The sequence below is a fragment of the Epargyreus clarus genome, unplaced genomic scaffold (genome assembly GCF_041222505.1).
Source record: "Epargyreus clarus isolate Ecla_fem2 unplaced genomic scaffold, WU_Ecla_fem_2.2 ptg000024l, whole genome shotgun sequence".
In the NCBI taxonomy this organism is placed as follows: Eukaryota; Metazoa; Arthropoda; class Insecta; order Lepidoptera; family Hesperiidae; genus Epargyreus; species Epargyreus clarus.
Genome location: NW_027332231.1, coordinates 9,977,346 through 9,996,660, shown reverse-complemented (window position 1 = coordinate 9,996,660; position 19,315 = coordinate 9,977,346). Strand labels below are relative to the sequence as shown.

At 38.8% G+C, this 19,315-nt stretch overlaps 1 protein-coding gene across 1 annotated transcript in view; it reads left to right on the top strand.

Moving 5' to 3' along the window:
* Positions 1–19,315, top strand: part of Dhc98D (Dynein heavy chain at 89D) — an 81,115-nt gene that overhangs the window by 23,558 nt on the left and 38,242 nt on the right. Inside the window, exons 29-52 of the mRNA XM_073086993.1 lie at positions 419–710; positions 1,182–1,340; positions 5,569–5,805; positions 6,160–6,413; positions 6,760–6,908; positions 7,398–7,507; positions 8,154–8,332; positions 9,693–9,888; positions 10,243–10,340; positions 10,650–10,785; positions 11,337–11,423; positions 11,606–11,748; positions 12,355–12,533; positions 13,066–13,248; positions 13,648–13,773; positions 13,963–14,216; positions 14,574–14,762; positions 15,039–15,211; positions 15,806–15,971; positions 16,274–16,432; positions 16,645–16,739; positions 17,035–17,292; positions 17,839–17,998; positions 19,003–19,101. Coding sequence (XP_072943094.1) covers positions 419–710; positions 1,182–1,340; positions 5,569–5,805; positions 6,160–6,413; positions 6,760–6,908; positions 7,398–7,507; positions 8,154–8,332; positions 9,693–9,888; positions 10,243–10,340; positions 10,650–10,785; positions 11,337–11,423; positions 11,606–11,748; positions 12,355–12,533; positions 13,066–13,248; positions 13,648–13,773; positions 13,963–14,216; positions 14,574–14,762; positions 15,039–15,211; positions 15,806–15,971; positions 16,274–16,432; positions 16,645–16,739; positions 17,035–17,292; positions 17,839–17,998; positions 19,003–19,101 — 4,081 coding nt within the window. The remainder of the gene's footprint in view (positions 1–418; positions 711–1,181; positions 1,341–5,568; positions 5,806–6,159; positions 6,414–6,759; positions 6,909–7,397; positions 7,508–8,153; positions 8,333–9,692; positions 9,889–10,242; positions 10,341–10,649; positions 10,786–11,336; positions 11,424–11,605; positions 11,749–12,354; positions 12,534–13,065; positions 13,249–13,647; positions 13,774–13,962; positions 14,217–14,573; positions 14,763–15,038; positions 15,212–15,805; positions 15,972–16,273; positions 16,433–16,644; positions 16,740–17,034; positions 17,293–17,838; positions 17,999–19,002; positions 19,102–19,315) is intronic.

Sequence of the window (19,315 nt, the reverse complement as noted above, 5' to 3'; positions counted from 1 at the left end):
AATGATATGGGTGAATGAATTAAATTAATTAATGATTTTAGTTCCATACAAGAATTTCATGCGTTCTATTTAATCATTAAGAAGAGTATTTGAACACATCGACTGACAGCGAAAATCGAGTTTAATGCTAGATTTGGTTGGTTGAGAATTTAACCCGGTACCTGTGCATGTCAGATCTTTTTTGTAACCGCCACGCCACGCAAGTCTTTAAATATACGGAATTAATTTACCATATTGTAATCTCATACTTGTTGAATAATAGAAAATAAGTACAATCATCAATAAGTCGTCGTATCAGATACTAAGAAATGTTTCTTTCTGGCTTTAAATGAATGTTGTAACATTTTTTTTAACTTACTATAGGCTTGTGTTTGGCTGCAATTGCTACAATACTATTAATACTATGTAAACGATACAGATGGCAGAAGTACCAACATCTGTGGGCGTTCGACAAGAACCTGTCCTGCGAGAAGTACATACAGAAACACGAGCAGATCCAAAAGTACGACGAGAAGTTCTTCTTCTTCGAGGACATCATCGCGGACCTCGACCAGCACGTGAAGTTTGTGGACGTCGGCGCTATAAGAGTGAACCTGAGGCCGATCATCAAGCAGGTGCAGGGACATGCGCAGGAGTGGAAGAATGTACTGGGGCACTGTATCGCGACCAAGACGAGGATGAATATGTACGATTTGAAGAATCAGATTGATGTGAGTTTGGAAAGCGGTGTAATTTTGTAAGGCATTATTTTTAGCTCCACATCAAAGATTTGAACCATCTAGTTGCTTGCTTAAATGACCAAATTGACGTTAAAGTCGTCATTAGGTAGTTGAAATTTGTTTCGATTTCTGAATTATACTTTTTTATAATTCCAGTGAGACTCATCTCTCTAGCTTCATTAATGATGCTGTTTTACAAGTTGTAGAGAATCTATTAAAAGTAGAGTGTTAGTTAATTCACACAAATAGAAATGCTGAGTAAAAACTTGGACGTAAGACACAAATACGTTCTTTAACTTATTTATTATAATTATTCCCATTGACATACTGTTCCATACGTACCAAATTAAATTAAATAACTATTAGTTACCCATGCATTATAAGTTTTAATAATACTCACTGAAAACTAAGTACTCTGTCACAACAACCAATACTTTAATGATATGTGCAAATACATTTTAGTCCCTCCGCATGACAATGAACATGAACATCAAGGGCCTGGAGGACTTCAAGCTGGTGATGGCGACCATAGCGCAGGTGCAGCAGCTGACCACCACCGCGGAGGTGAAGTACAGGGGCATGCAGGAGATCTTCCATATGCTCCATCAGCATGGCATTGATGTGAGTATGCAGTTAGATTTTTGTATTTTGTTCTTCGTTTCAAATTGCATTTCAGAATTTGATCCGCATTAGCAGCACTATCCGATGGTACAGTCACGAGCATAAATATATGACTATGGGCAGATCAGCAAAAATATGTGACCCAATAACGAGTTCAATAATATATGCCTGCACGAACGCAGCAAAAATATCTGACATTTATAGGCAGCAAAAATATCACATATTTTTGCTGCCTATAAATGCTCACGTTGATCAAATAATTGTGACATGTGTTATGACATTTGACGTCAAATAAGATGCAATAAGATCTGACATAATTTATAAATATCTTTGATGTAAATATATCAACCTACAGGTCAAATGGCCTATGTATTTTGCCGGAGAAAGAATATGAGCAAAAAAACACGTAAAAATATTTTCTCATATTTTTTTATTTAAGTAAGAAAAAAACAAGGTTAAAGAAAAAGACAGGATAATTAATGTATTTTAACAGGGTGAATTTTGCAAATTCGAATCTATAAGGATTAGCGAAAAATGCTAAAAGGAGTTACGAGGCCAATTTTGATAAAAAACTAATACTGCATCATTCGTTTTTAGGGGTACGTACCCAAAGGGTAAAAAGGGAACCGGAAAATAAGTATTTTACTTATTTTTATAAAATAGTAAACATCTGGTGGTACGGAAGCCTCCATGTGCGAGTTTGACTCGTACTTGACGAATTATTTAAAATATTCCTATACGGGAATCGAACGAGTTCAATTTGAAAAAAAAAATACACACCTTATATTAATCCACTATCGGATAGTGTCCCTTATACGGATTAAATTCTGGGATTAAATGACAAATTATAGGAAAAACTTCAATTTCACCCTGTATACAACAAAAATAATATGTCCTAACGACTTTTACAATATTCTATACATTATATAATATTAAACTAAAATGGTCACGAATATTCTGCTAAGACAAAAATATAAAAAAGAAGTTACCGCAACAGTTAGTTAATACATGTAACATTAATTATTTATATTAGCAATACCAAGTTCTACAATTAGCAATATTATCGGAGAAATAGGTTGTATGTTTTTGATATCGCTTCGATATATCTTTATCGTTAAAAAGTGGGTAGTAGTAGTCCCTTTATCCAACGCTGCCGTGTAACGTTTCGGAATTGTTTGAAATTGTATTATTAGAAACCTATTCAATATTTTTTTATTTTAGTAGATATTATTTTAATTAATTATTTTGTATTATTTTCATGATGTGTTATTTTTATAATAATAAGTTCTTATTTATAAAGTCACTGGCTGATACATTTCTATGACTTAGCATAAAAAAGATAAAGAACGCGGCTTGACGTTCGAGTTGTATTTTGAGCCGGAATAACGAAAAAAAAAATTTAACAAAAAAATAAAACCGACTTCTATGTCACTACAAAGTAAGAAATAATTCAAATAAATGTTGGTTTAGTACATATTTCTGAAATCGGCGCTCAAAATATTTCGTTGGATAACGGTGTAAACAGCGTGTCCAGTATGAGCGCCTTTTTAGTGATGTCATACTAAAATCTATATTAACACAATATAAAATTGTATAAACGTGATCATGAATAAAGGGTACGGTCTGGATTGACCCACCCGCTCGCAGGGCGCTACCGCGCCCTGCTCGCTTAGTTTTATATTGTCTTATATGTTCCCACCTAACCTAACCAATTCAATACGAAACACTATAGACGAGGCTATATGAAATACTATATTATTGGCTAGTTTAAATTGGGACTGTCCTTGTAGTTCCGGGACTAGAATAGGGCTACGGTATCCCCTGCCTGTCGTAGGAGGCGACTAAAAGGGGGCTTCCGGGGTTGCGGACGGCAAAAGTGGGAGCTCGAACCGTCCAGCAAGCGACCCCGGGAAGGACGGCGGTATGTGTGGTCGCATACCGTCGTAAACATACATGGTGTGGGAGGAGCGAAAACTGCTCCCCCAGGGTAGAGCCTGTTGGGCATCGCGCTTGGAGGGCTCCGGTTGTGTTCCGTTGGAGATCCCGGAGTTCTCCAACAAGCGTTGAGGACGGCCACCGGGGGGGTTTTAGTGCGGTAAAAATCCCACATAACCCGGCGTCGCTCCCACGTCGTCGGGTACCTTTTGAAGGTTTCCCCCTCGAGAAAAAAAAAAAAGAAAAGGTTAAATTGGGACAGAAAAGTAAATAAATCAAACTAAGTGGTAAACTCTGCGAGTGAGTCAGGCCAATTCAAAAAAAAAGTTAACCATATTTTATATTTGTAAGAAGTAATTATCATTAGGATTGAAAACTTGAAGGTCACATTTTATACTGTATGCGACTACAAAGTCTAGCTTTGATACTGTTTATAAATATCCGTAAGCATTAAATTTATAACTCATACGGTTTAGGCGAGAAGCAACCTTGCTTTATCACGGTTAAGACCTTGAAGGTCAAAATTTTCATCCTATGTGTGTGCTTACTGACGTTAATACATATATGAAAGCACAAAATGGCTAACTCCTATGGTTTAGGTTGGAAGCACGCCAGCATCATCAGAGTGAAAGAGTTAAAGGTCATTTTTTGATATTACATTACATTACATTTATCTGCTTAGGGACTGTAAAATATGTGTGAAAGCACTAAATGGCTTATCCATGTGATTTAGGCTGGTGGTACCTCTGCATTATCAGATCTAAGGAGTTAAAGGTCAAATTTTTCATCATATGTCTCTGTCTAACAACATCATAACAACAAATATATATTCTATATACTTTACAAGGAAGGCACCTCTGCATCATCAGGGTTGGAGAGTTGAAGGTCGAATATTTCATCATAAATCTCTGTCTATCAACCTTATTAAATATTTGTAAGCTCCAAATGCCTATCTTGTATCGTTGAGGCAGGAGGCACCTCTGCATTATCAGGGTTGAGGAGTTGAAGGTTGAATATTCCATCATACATCTCTGCTTATCAACCTCATTAAATATTCTTAAGCTCCAAATGCCTAACTTGTATGGTTGAGTCAAGAGGCACCTCTGCATTATCAGGGTTGAAGAGTTGAAGGTCCAAGATTTTCCATCATATCATGTGAATCTAGATATTCAATATTCATTTTAAGTTTCATGAGGACTAGATGGCCTGGAGGTAAGATATCATAAAATATGTAAAAAACAGGGGTAGTGATGATGAGTTCCACCCCATAACTCAAAGTTCTAATGAGCAGACCATACCCATGTCGAGATAAAAAAGTACCGCAATGAAATACCCTTTCATATGAAAAAAAGAAAATTGAAATTTGAAATTGGTTAAAAAATACTCAAGTTATTCAAGTTTAAATGAAATCAGGTTTTTCCAATTTTCCGGGAAAACTGACGGAAATTTTCAAATTTCCTCGAAATGGGACCCCCTGTGAAACTAGCCGCACACAATGGCGGTTGAATCACGTCGATCGGTCGCGGCATCGCGAAAAAATCGCTGGACATCATAAAAAAATATATATATACGCGACGAATAGATAACCTCTCTTCCTTTGGGAAGTCGGTTAAAAAGTGAATAGATTAATATTGTCACATATTTTTGCTTAGTAAGGTGGTCACAATAATTTGATCAATGTTATCATCACATATTTTTGCTGCCTATAATTGTCAGATATTTTTGCTGCGTTCTTGCAGGCAGATATTAATGAACTCGTTCTTGGGTCAGATATTTTTGCTAATCTGCCCATAGTCATATATTTATGCTCGTGACTGTACATTAACTATACAGGATGTGTTTTTTTTTCAAACTTTTGAATCAAACGTTTGATTACCGGCTAGGAAAAAAGATTATTTGAAAAACGAATTTTTATCAAATCAAAATAATGTATATTAAAATTATCTTAACAATAAAGATTTTATTACTTTATTTTGTATAGTATGGTTTTGTCGAATTTTCTATGTTATTTTTCTCTAGAATTTAATACACAACTATACTATGCTACTGTCGGTTCCATCGTATATTGTAGCTTTCGCAAAATGTGTAACACATAAACACAATGAAACCTTTTTGTAAAATGTCAATGGGTCGGAATTTAAATGTTTAATTTTTTATGATGTCTCCTTTGCTATAGTAATTATTATACTTACGTGCAATCTCCTGCAGTTCTTATTGTCAATTCGAATTCCAAAGGCTATACGAATATGTATCAACAATGAATAATGTAGCCATTTTCTTTATTGCCCTCTAGGTTTCAGAGGACGACATTCAGTTCGCCAAAAACCTGGAAACCTCATGGGGCAGCTTATACCAAACCTCGCTGTTCCGCGGGAACACGTTAGAGCAGACCAAGGAGAAGTTCTCCAAGCTGAACGTCGTGGAGATATCCAACTTCCTGAGGGAGCTAGATGAGTTTGTCGAGAAGTTTGACAACGAGGGACCCGCCACAGTTGGTGACGATTTGGACAGGGGACTGTTGTCGATGGAGGTAAAGATGAACGTTAATACTGAAATTAAATTGGGAGGGAGGGTATTCGTATACATGTCTTTATTACTTAAATTGGGGACTCGCGTGCCAGAGTGGTTAGCGTATCGGTATGATATGAGAAGGTCTCAGGTACGGTCCCAGGTAAAGTAGAAAAATAAATAATTAATTTTGATGTCTGATTTGATCTGATTTGGGCTAGAGTATTTATGTGTTTATCTGTTTATGTGACAATCACAACACGCAAACCTATAAATAGAAAAAAAATGTTTATAAGTGTCACGTTTAAATCTAGCAATACTTTTAGAATTGCACATTGAGTTACCCATAACATGACTGTCCTTTTTTGATTTCTAGGAATATACAAAATACTTCGACGAGCTGGAATCTCGTAAGAAGGTTCTTCAGGCAGCGGAACAGCTGTTCGACAATCCCCTGGCGGACTTCTCCAACTTCAACCGCGCGAAGACCGACTTCCTTGCGATGGACCAGATTTACAAGATCTATAAGGCGCAGAAGAACGCTAGGGAGGTGTGGGCCAAGACTCTCTGGGTGAATCTCAACCCGCAGGCCTTGGTTGATGGTATCGAACAGTTCTTCAAGGAATACAGGTGTTGTATTGAAAGAACTTTGTTTCACAGTCTATCTATAGGTTTAGTTGACAGAATAATGATAAGAAAAAATTACTCAAGTACAAGATGGGCGCTAATTCACAGTCCTTAGGGCTCCATCAGGCTTAGTCGGTTTTCAGTTTCGGCTCTCATATGGGAAACTACATTAGCCTTATTGTAGTGACGTATAGTGAAAGTCATTTCCCAAATAAATGTTCAGGTTTCATCAAGTTTATATTTTTTGTTCAAAAATATAAGACTTAAAACAGTGGGTTGATAATAAATCTTAATTACCTCATTGACATATTATTTGCTTTGAGGCTCAACCAAGTTTCCGAAACCACAGGAAGCTACCAAAAGCAGTTCGCCTGACTTCCACGGGGCTGACGCTCGACCTGAAGATGAAGCAGTTCAAGGGCGTGGTGCCGCTCATGGTGTCGCTAAAGAACGAGGCGATGAGAGAACGCCACTGGAAAGAACTCATGGCGAAGACTGGTGAGTTGCCACATTTCTAGTAGTATCTAACTCTGTATGCAACTCTTATGTTGGTATTAAAAGGTAAAGATTTCATTCTATTAAGTTGTTAGTTTATTGCGATTTTTTCTTTACACTTCAATATGCATAAACTGTCAAGTTAACCATTTTTTCCAATACTTTTAACGTAAATGGACTTAGTAGCAAATCGTTATACAAAGCAGTGATAGCCTGGTGGTTGGTCTTAGCGTCTCGATCGAGGTCCGAGGTTCAAATCCTAGGCACGCACCACTGATTTTTCATAATTATGTGCGTATTAGAAATTAATTATCACTTACATTAATACTGGAGGACAACATGTGAGGAAAGAATCTGCATACGTAAGAGATTATTAAAAACATCTCAAAGTTATATAACGAGCTTGACAACTATAACAGCAATAAACTATTTTAATGAAACTTAAATAATATATAAATAAATAAAAAAGCCATACATAACGTGTTTGAACAGGTCAGGACTTCGACATGTCGCCGGAGCGGTTCACGTTGGAGAACATGTTCGCTATGGAGCTGCACAAGTACCAAGATGTTGCGGAGGAGATCGTCAACCACGCTATAAAAGTTAGTACCACATGCTAAACGAAAATAATTTGTGAATAAACTTTGTGTAATCGCGTTATTTTTATTAGATAGATAGTTTACATTTAACCGACATTATAATGACGATTGATTTTTCGTTGTCAAAAAATACACCAATGAAGAAAAATAATATATCCCAACTACGGTTGCGTGCGTTTTGAACTAATGATAAGTAACAAATATTATTAGGATAAAACGCTATTTTACCATGAGAGTTAAAAATCAGAGAGTAGAGGAAATAAGACTACGCTATTTAGACGGAATATTTACAAATGTTTCTATTTGGGTTATTCTAGAGAAAAAAATCCCTACCTACTATAATACCTGAATATCAAAATTGGTATGGCTCTTATTCTCTTTTATCTTCTCTATCTTTTTACCTTCTGTCTTTTTTCTCCGTTTGGCTTCTTTCCACCCCATATCTCTTATTAACTCTTCTTTGCACCTTCGTGCTAACGTCTTAATATGTCCTTAATTCCCAAACCATTTTTCCCGTCCTGACTCATCGTTGATTTTCGAGAATTCCCGAGCAGAAACCCTAGTCTTTACATGTCTTTACTAATGTCTTTAGCATTTACTACTCTCATATTATTATGTTTATACGCGTTTATACGCTACTCTCACCCAGGAGCTGGCGATCGAGCGCGGCGTCCGCGACGTACAGGAGACATGGGCGAACATCGCGTTCACGGTGACGCGGCACTTCAACCGCGGCGAGGACCGCGGCTACACGCTCAACCCGTGCGACGAGATCGTCGTCAAGCTGGACGACGACGCCATGGCGCTGCAGAGCATGGCCGCTTCGCAGTTGGTGACGCTTAATTATATTATAGACATGTTACGAGGATGAAGCTCATGTGATCAGTGGTCAAGTACAAAAGTCAATGGTTGTCTGTAATCCATCTCAGATGAGTGAGTCCTAACTGAGGTCTGTCACAGGTGACGTACTACTTCTGATTAAGTTTAAATGATTATATTGCATAATAGTACATGTTACCTTACCACACTCTTAAAACCAAAATGCCATGCACTCTTGCCATAAGACAGAAACAGGTATGATGATAGACTGTTGGTTCCGTAAGTTGAAATCCAAAAGGTTCCACCATGTTCGAAGCACCATACGTAATACGGTAGGTGTTCACATGCTCACATTAGTCAGATATTACTAGACAGAATAAAAAAATGTAGTAGTCTTAGTAATGCATCCACTGATTCGCTACGAACCACACATATCAGGTCCTTCGGAAACGTCGACACAATTTATCAGAGAGGCAACTACACTAATACGTATAATACGAATTGCCTTGGACAATTATCTACTCGAGATATTCGAATGCCACGATCCGATTCAATCAATCCATAATCCGATTGTTTCGGATATAATGGGTGCACTCCCGCAAACTAATCCGTATAATATAATCCGTCCAGTGAGTAGGATGCGAGCGCTTACTTTCGACAGCGATATATCATTATTGACCCATGACGTTGGATTTACGTTACAAAATTAGTTTCATGCATACTAGAATTATTTTCATGAAACTTGACATTAAAATCACACAATGTGAGATTTTGCATTGCACGATGTTGTCGTACAGAAGTTAGGCTCTCTTACATATAAGGCGACCATCTTAGTCTTAAGGACTGGCATGAATAACGCATCTGTCGAATCTGTTTTATGTGGAGTTGGACACAAATGTTAATGGACGGTAATGACCACTTCCCATCAGGAAGGGTGCAAGCTCCTTTGCTACTACAATATAAAAAAAGAAAAAATTACATAGCTCCAAATACGAAAGTAATTTGGGTTCAGTTAATTATTGCATGAAATATGTAATCACGATATTACATGACTAAATAATCCAAGACTCCGCAAATAGGTAGACCACGTACGGGGAAAATTATAGAAAAAAATTGCTTCGACGCACGAACCATACTAACACTTTTAAATATTTTTTTAAAAACTTTATTTATATTTTAAATAACAGTGGTATAAAAGATACACAATTAACTTGGTGTAGTCAGCGCCAAACTGCTAGTCCGCTCTGAAGTTATTACGAGCATGTGTAGTCATACAATTTGCTATGGCGACGCGATTCACTTCTATATTCAGAGCGGATTAACAGTTTGGCGCGGACCATAACAAACACGTTTATATTAATTCTTTCAGGTTCATAGGTCCATTCCTATCAGTGGTGCAGACATGGGAGCGCCGTTTGTCCCTCATATCGGAGGTGATAGAGGAGTGGATGGCCACGCAGCGCAAGTGGCTCTACCTGGAGGGCATCTTCGTGGGCGGGGATATTCGTACACAGCTGCCCGAGGAGGCTAAAAAGTTTGATGATATCGATAAGGCTTTTAGAAAGGTGGGTCTTATATAGCTTAATTATATATTTATATAGCTTAATTTTTTTATAGAAAAAGATAAAGATATAAAAGGATCGATTTTATCCAAATAACCTTACAAGAGAAATACTATATTTATTTGTAGTTACACTACAAGAAAAATGTGGAGATTCATAGAGAAAGATAATATGAGAAAGAGAGTATAAATAATAGTAGAGCTTAGTAAGAGATAGAAGAATATATATTTTACTTCTATATGAGCGTGTGCAAAAGTAATTCTAATATTGGATAGATAAATAATCTTGAACGATAAAAAATACGGGCAATATATTTTGCACCCTAAGAAGAAATCTGTAAGAATTGATACTTTTCAGATAATGCTGGACACAGCGAAACGACTGAACGTTGTGGATTGCTGTACAATCTCTGGGAGACTGGAAGAATTCATCAACTTGGGATTGGGCTTACAAAAGTAAGATCTCTTAAGTTATATCTCATATAGGCAATTATCCCCTTGACAAAGAAAAGACATTCAACTCATTAAGGAAGATATTTAAAAGGGAATAATTTCCAGGAAATAACGATAACTGAATCATTTCTATGTATATGTTATTATAAAGAAACATAAGAACGAACCTACATACATCATACATATAGGCCAAACACAAAACCCTCTATTTAATCTGCAAATATTTTTTGTATAAGTAACTGTTATTAAAGTCCATTTTCTTACATCCTGAAACAACCAAAACTGAATGATTAACATATATGATTTGAACAGATGTCAAAAATCTCTGAACGATTATTTGGACTCGAAGAGGCGGATATTCCCAAGATTCTTCTTCATATCTACGGACGAACTTCTGTCGATCCTTGGTAGCAGTGAGTGTAGTTGTGTGCAAGAACACATGATCAAGGTATCCGTACTATTTCGATTGTATGTTACCGTGCACGCATAATATACATATATTTATGTATCGTGTCAGACACGGGTCGTGAGTGACAAAACAATACCATTCTTTACGATGTGTGTAGATTAATTCAAGTACTGTATGAATATCAACTTCAACTTATTTATATTTTCCGTGTTGATGCCGTCAGACACCAACCGTGCAAACAAAATATGCAGCTCACGGTCGATGTCTTATAGGGTCTGTGCGGACACATTACGGAAAATATACATTGAAATAGTATTATTTTTAGTATTATGTCATTTGACACGACCCGTGTCTAGCACGTTATTTGTCTGTAGATATAGGGTACTCTATCGCTTTAGGTTAAGAAAACCTGTAATGATAGATGTAACGATAAATAAATAAATATAAATAGAACATAAATTGGAAAACCTTATGTACCTAAGAATACAGTTCACCGTACATTTTAAATGTGAACACAACAACGTGAACGCCAATGCTTTAAAACTGAAATAAGAGTGAAGAATGTATGGATAATTGTGCTTTAATTTCAGATGTTCGATAACATAAGAGCCCTAGATCTATACGTCGACCACACGAACCGTCCCGTTGCTGCTAAAATGATTTCGGCTGAGGGAGAGGTAACAATTTCCTTCTTTTGACTTATCTAAATACAATATTTTAAAGATACTAAAATAGATCCCAATTTTTTCATAATAATGTTAATAGTGTGCTTAATACAAATCCCTGTAGATTTTAGTGCATTACCGCATTATTGTAGTTTCCTATATAGTAATGATAATAATTGTAATGAATTGTACAGATAATGGATTTCCGTTATATTGTGTACACGGAGGGCAGAGTGGAAGACTGGATGAATCTCGTTCTTATTGAGATGCGGAGAACAAACAAATTTATCACTAAAAAGGCCATTTTCTATTATGGAAAGAATTGGAGAGTGCCAAGGTATATAGGTTTTAAGGATAACATACATGCACTGATAATTATAATGCACCTGAGTTCGCATAAGTACACTTAAAATCGTAAAAAAATTTATCTATTGTGACACTCCTAAAATATGTTGCACACAAAGCTCGTGTTAGATAGTAAAACTATGCAGTAATTAAGCAACTAGTAACTAACTAAATAGTGATAGCCGATCTTACCTATCTAATGAGCATTATTTAGTATCTAATCCCCGGCCGGTTAAACCTTAGTGAACAATAATCTAAGTAATATAAGTGACAAATATCCTTAATATTTGTCCTATCTCTGTGTGTTACATAATACCCACCAATCTGAGCTAAGTCAAAAGAACTACATGTACAGAAAAGTCGTATAAATCAGGTACCAAGTAGCAAGCATTATAGTATTTGATAAAATAACAACGACAGTTTTTTAACCGTTCTAAACCAACGTATAGTCCGCGCCAAACTGCTACTCCACTCTGAAGTTGTTGCGAGGAGGTGTAGTCATACAATTTGCTGTAGCGACGCGATTCATTTCTAAATTCAGAGCGGACTAGCAGTTTTACGTGGACTATACCTCATACTTGTGTCATACATCCCGTAGAACCGACTGGATAATGGAGTACATAGGCATGGTGTGCCTGGCGGCGAACGGCGTGTGGTGGACCGCGGAGACCGAGGAGACCTTCCTCAGGATCCGCAAGGGCAACAAGCGCGCCATGAAGGAGCATCTACAGCAACAGAACGAACAGCTGGACGGGCTCGTCGTTAAAGTTAGACAAGGTGACGTTTTATGACACAAATGGTAAGGTAAATGTATTCGATAATAGAGCACTTTGTGTAGATCAGGTTTGCCTGGAGGCGAACGGTGTTAAGTGGACACCAGAGACGGAAGATCAGTTGGATGGGTTCGTTGTTAAAGTTAGATGAGGTAAGATTATATGGCGAAAAGAGAGAGAGAGAGGACTTTACTAGACTGATTTGCCTGACAGCGAACGGCGTTAAGTTGAGACGTAAGCAAGATCTTGAGGTGTGCGAAATGTGGGATTATTTTTTCTAAACAGATTAGAACATTTAAAATTAATGCTATTCTATTATTTTATCAGTTGCGACCTTTACCACAAATGAAATTGCCACGTATGGTATTGACTAGATATAGGCAATTAAATACTAGTGAAATGTTTATTTAGTACATTAGTTTATTAGTTTTCAATATCATCCATCACTACCAATTTTTTCCTGGATGTCTGCTGAAACGACCAGTTATAAATTTATTACTCTTCAATATCATCCTTCATTATAAATTTCTCCCCAGATCTGTCGTCAAACGACCGTTTAAAGTTCCGTACGATAACGACGATAGACGTGCACGCTCGCGACATCATCGAGGGCTTCGTGCGCGACAACGTGACCGAGGCGGCGGAGTTCGAGTGGGAGAGTCAGCTGAGATTCTACTGGCTGAAGAAGGACGATAATCTGTGGATTAGGCAGTGTACAGGTTTGTGATATCAGCGTTAGGAATAGTCATAAATAAATGTGTGTAAGGCGGCTTTTTTATTTCTTTTTACGAGCATGCGGTCCACTTGTTTGTAATTCGTTACTGTGTCCTATTAACACATGTAATGAATACCTAATATAATGAGTCTTATTTAAGATCTGTCAAAAATACCTTACCCTTAGGACTGAAGGACTCAGTTATGTATGAGGTAACAAATCTGTGGCTATATGTCAAATCCACCAATAGGATCCCATCATTTTCATTTCTTTGGCTTTGTTTAGCTCCAGTTGCTTTAGTGGCTAAGTATGTTTTTGACCACACATGTCTGGTGGATAAACATCCTTAACACACCATATTACCTATTATATTGGTCCTTATTATATTAGTTTGATATCGCAGGTTTATTCGAATACGGTTACGAGTATATGGGACTGAACGGACGGCTGGTCATCACGCCGCTGACTGACCGCATCTACCTCACCATCACACAGGCACTCACCATGCAATTGGGTGGAGCACCCGCAGGTACAGATACTTACTTACCTATTTTAAATTATTAAAAAAAATATATGGTTAATTTTAAAAAGGGTTAATCCGATTTTCATGCGCATCTTATTTCGATACAGGACAAAAGATCAAGAAACAAGAAATATTTCCGAAATTATATTATGTACTCAGTTCACAATTAAATATGAATTGTGTTCTCCAAAACAGGTCCAGCCGGCACAGGCAAGACGGAAACCACAAAGGACTTGGCCAAGGCCCTTGGCCTGCTATGCGTGGTGACCAACTGCGGCGAGGGTATGGACTTCCGCGCCGTCGGCCAGATCCTCGCGGGACTGTGTCAGTGTGGAGCCTGGGGCTGCTTCGACGAGTTCAACCGGATCGATATATCCGTGCTCTCGGTCATATCCACGCAACTGCAATGTATCCGGAGCGCGCTGTTGATGAAGCTGAAGAGGTTCACGGTATGTATATGAAATGGCAGCTTTGTGTTTCTCATTCCCAAAATTGTAAAGTAGTAGGGAAGGAACCAAACGCTAACCAAAGGCTAACAGAAATGCCTATACATTAAGAATTTTCAAGATGAAAGGTTAGCATTTTTTACTCAAATTTGTTACAGCTATGGATTCTAAATAGTACATCTTTGCAATGATAATTTTGACGCTATACGTTTAATCATATTTCCTTCTGACGATTTCATGTATCACGTTGCGAATTCGCCTTTGTATTGTTTACGGCGCATCAAGAAATCCTTGTGTGCTAAGAGTGTACCAAATCCATTCATTCATTCCTTCATTTATTTGTAAAATGTGTTCTCACAGTTCGAAGGTCAAGAGATCTCTATGGACAGCAAGGTGGGCATCTTCATAACGATGAATCCGGGGTACGCGGGCCGCACGGAGCTGCCGGAGTCCGTGAAGGCGCTGTTCAGGCCCGTCGTGTGCATCCTGCCCGATTTGGAGATGATCTGCCAGATCTCGCTCTTCTCCGACGGTTTCCTCACAGCTAAGGTGAATATTGCCAGTACCTCATTTATACAACATAAATTAGTTTTGAATACTTACTAGTTGACATTGCATTATCTAGAAGATTTTAAAAAATATTTTTTTTTATTGATAAAAATAGAATTTAATGTTTGTAATGAAAATTAGGGTGTAAAGGAAATGACTGGCGCTTGCCTAATGTTTGTCTGCATTTTAAGTAAGTAAATTACCGAAAATGTTGTTTCATGAATAATGAAAATTGTGCAGAAGTTAGCTTAAAGAAGTTATTTTTTTTTCGTCCAGGTGTTGGCAAAGAAGATGACGGTGTTGTACAAGGTGGCCCGCGAGCAGCTGTCGAAGCAGTCCCACTACGACTGGGGCCTGCGCGCGCTGACCGCGGTGCTGCGCATGGCGGGCAAGCTGCGCCGCGACTCGCCCGGCCTCAGCGAGATCATGGTGCTCATGAGGGCGCTCAGGTGATGGTGCAACTGGTATGGTGCGCGCCAAACTTCCAGTCCGATCTGAAGTTGTTGCGACCAATTTTAGCCATACAATTTGTCCAGTCTGAAGTTGTTGCGCGCATGTTTAGTTAGCATATACTCAGTAACGTGAGCGCACACTATCTACGCTATCTGCCCGTGAGCGAGAGCGGGCAGCGGACAAGTGTCGGGGAGGTCCCGCACTGTCTCCATCCCGCTAATATCTACAATTTGCCATGGCGACGCGACTTGTTTATATATTCAAAGTAGATTAGCAGTTTGACACGGACTACACTGGTAATCGACCAACATCGCATTGACCGTCCACTTAAGGACTTCAGGTCTGCACGCAAAAACGTCCGAACAAAAGGTAAACGGAAATATTGCTACAATATCGAAGGATTTCACATTTACTGTTAAACCTAACAACATGATTTATTATGAAATCAAACACATTTTTTTTCTTTAACATTATGTTACAACATAGTATTAAAATTTCTTACATTTGGTCCACCATATGAATGAAGTGGACAATCTTAACCATAATTTCTTCTACTACTGTAATTTTACTTCCGCTTTTCTTTCCTCCAGGGATATGAATCATCCAAAATTTGTCTTTGAGGACGTACCCCTCTTCTTGGGTCTTATCAAGGATCTTTTCCCCGGCCTGGAGTGCCCGCGAGTGGGTTATCCAGATTTCAATGCGGCAGTCATTGACGTGCTAGAGAAGGACGGATATATCGTTCTTCCTCATCAAGTGAGTACCTATCTCCATTTATTTATGTCAAAGTATTTATGTGAAGATGTGTGATGTAAACTAAGTAGTCTAGTAAATACTTTTATAACCTTTATAAGCTCTATAAGCTGAATAAATACAGAGAAAAGGCATAGTTAGGTTTTTACTATATATTTGTACTTCATGTTACTAGATGGAAAAGAGTTTTCGCGATTCAGCCATAGTACAAAACTAAAACACAGTGTTGGCGTTGCCTTGCGGATGTTTATGTAAACAAAGTAACTTCGGTCCTTGCATAAGTTAACAAAAAATATCATTCGCAGGTGGACAAAGTGGTGCAGATGTACGAGACGATGATGACGCGGCATTGCACGATGCTGGTGGGCCCCACCGGCGGCGGGAAGTCCGTCATCCTGCACACGCTCGTCAAGGCGCAGACTAACTTGGGCTTGCCGACGAAACTCACTGTTGTTAACCCTAAGGTACGCGTAGTGACAGCAGTTTTTGTGGCCCAACCCACACGCGTGCCCGAATCACTTCACGACTAAATGGAGCATACTCATTATTATATTAGCGATGCCATTGGCACTCGAAATTGTTTAACTTTGCTTTAATTTTTTTGCAATGTAAAAATTACACTTTACAGTATTTGTAAAAAAATGTTTTAGTTTTAAGGCTGGTAATTTTTCTTCAGGCGTGTTCTGTGATAGAACTTTACGGAATACTGGATCCAGTTACTAGAGATTGGACAGACGGCCTCTATTCCAAGATATTTCGTGAAATGAACAGGTAAAATTGTCATTTAAATTATTAGTAAAAGTGTACACATTTAATTAATAAATAGCGGGTTAATCAATGAATGTTTGCACAATGAACGGTGCAAAATTTTCCTTTTTATTGTTTCTCAATCCAATCCTTAGTCGCTTACTAATAAATTCATATGTATTTTTTTAATAATTGATTAAAAAGGAGTAATTTTACAAATCGTCTATCACGGTAATAATTTATCATGCGAGGAATTCCACCAATACAACTTTTCGGTCCAATTAAGTATTCTTTATGTATCATGCTACCACAACATCAGACCGGCGGAAAAAGACGAGCGCCGCTACTCGCTATTCGACGGCGACGTGGACGCCCTCTGGATAGAGAACATGAACTCGGTGATGGACGACAACAAGCTGCTGACGCTGGCCAACGGCGAGCGCATCCGCCTGGCGCCGTACTGCGCGCTGCTGTTCGAGGTGGGCGACCTCAACTACGCCTCGCCCGCCACCGTATCGCGCGCCGGCATGGTCTTCGTCGACCCCAAGAACCTGGGCTACCAGCCGTATTGGGACAGGTGAGTAAGAGAGGTATCGTCCGCGTAAAACTGCTAGTCCGCTCTGAATATAGAAATGAATCGCGTCGCCATAGCAAATTGTATGACTACACCTGTTCGCAACAATTTCAGAGCGGACAAGCAGTTTGGCGCGGACTATAACACTTGGCGACGTCTCTTGCCGACGTCTGTCGCTGTCTTTCGTCAGCGGCCATTGTCGACCGTTGACAAACATTCGGTCATATCTGTGAAATTTAGGCGCTTGTAGTGAATTTGGAGAGGCGGTTCTTTTCTAAAAATGTCGATTTTTAAATCGTTTCTTATTAAGTTATTGAATCTTTTTATTTTTTTTAATTCGTTAAAAAACCTTGCTACTGCTAATATAATATGCCTATTGAAATATTTTTCAATTAGGAACAAGATATATTTAATTAGCAACACAACATGCAATATCTCTACCGTACCCATCAAAACACAACACAAAAACAACGCTGACACTGCTATTATAAAGTAGAAATAAAATAATGTTGTACTCCTAAAAATATCTACACATTTAATACCCCGCAGATGGTTGCGTGGTCGCAACAACGAGGAAGAGCGCGAGCAGTTGGCCGGTTTATTCGACCACTATGTAGCGGGCGCGATCAACTACATCGTGTTTGGATTGTTCGGCCTGCAACAGCAGACGCCGCTGAAGACCGTCGTGCCACAGACACCGTTAAATCTGGTACTTTACGTTTTGAAGGTATACTTCTGTTTGGCAAAAGTGAGAAGAATTTTTAGAATACCGACAGCTAAAATCTACACTATAAATTACAAGTTTTTAAAGAAAACTACCAATAAAGTAATTTTAAAATGTTTCGTTTTTAGGTTTGACATATGCCAAAGAAGTATTTATTACTTCGCATAAGCAACGCTTTACACACGCTTTTTATCGATAAACCTATATATAAAGTCACGAATAAAGTAGGTGTTTTCAGATTGAAAGAAGTGACAGGCACTTATGGATTTGTGTAATACCAATAGTCTGGCTTACTGGCTTTGCTGGCGTTCTCCTTTTGCACTATTTTTGACAAATCGCATGCTATAACGTTCGTTAGGATTTGTGCATGAGAAGGAATATTTTACAACAATGATAAATAACACACATCCCACCATAACCACATTTGAAGGCGGTAGAACCCTTTGTGGATCGACTCCGGCGGCATCACCACCACACCTATTTCTGCCTAACAATAGCAGTGTTAGGCGCTGCTGTATTCCGTTTTGAAGGGTGTGGTAAGGTAGACATATTTTTCCGAGGCGTTCCAACGTAGTTCTCAGGTCGGTCGGTAGGAATATCTAATCCTATCTGGATTACACATATCCATGGGCTACAGTAGCCACGTACCATCAGATGCACTGCTTGCCTATCTGATACTCCTAGATTATAAAAAAGAACCGTGGCAGGCCAAAATTCATGTTCGGGACCGCGGACGAGTGCTATTAGCGTACCCGTCAAAGAGCGTTCAGAGGAACACCGTGGAGTTTTAGACGGTAAGAGTCCGGCATATCCTCTGCACTGCCCCCGCAGCTAAGAGGAACCCATGAAGGGTTTCCCCACGAAAGGTTTCCCCACGAAAAAAAAGGCCAAAATTCATACAGAACAAACGCAGAAAGTTTTATCTGGCAGTGACTTTGATTTCTAGCTTTAAGTCCAAAGAATGTTTTTAATTTTGGTGTATAACGCAGGTTGTCCAACTGTGCTACATGATTAGCGGTCTCATGCCGAACAGAGAAGACAGCAACGCGGAGATCGACAGAACCGTGGTCGAGTGCGTTTTCATGGTCGTAAGTAAACATTAAGCCTATTGGAACCTTATTACAGTGATATGAAAGTATTTTATCCCTGTAGTTTCGGGACCAGAATAGGTCTACGGTATCCCCTGCCTGTCATAAGAGGCGACTAAAAGGGGGCTTCCGGGGTTGCGGGTGGCAAGAGTGGGAGCTCGAACTGCCCGGCCAGCGGCCCCGGGAAGGACGGCGGTATGTGTGGTCGCATACC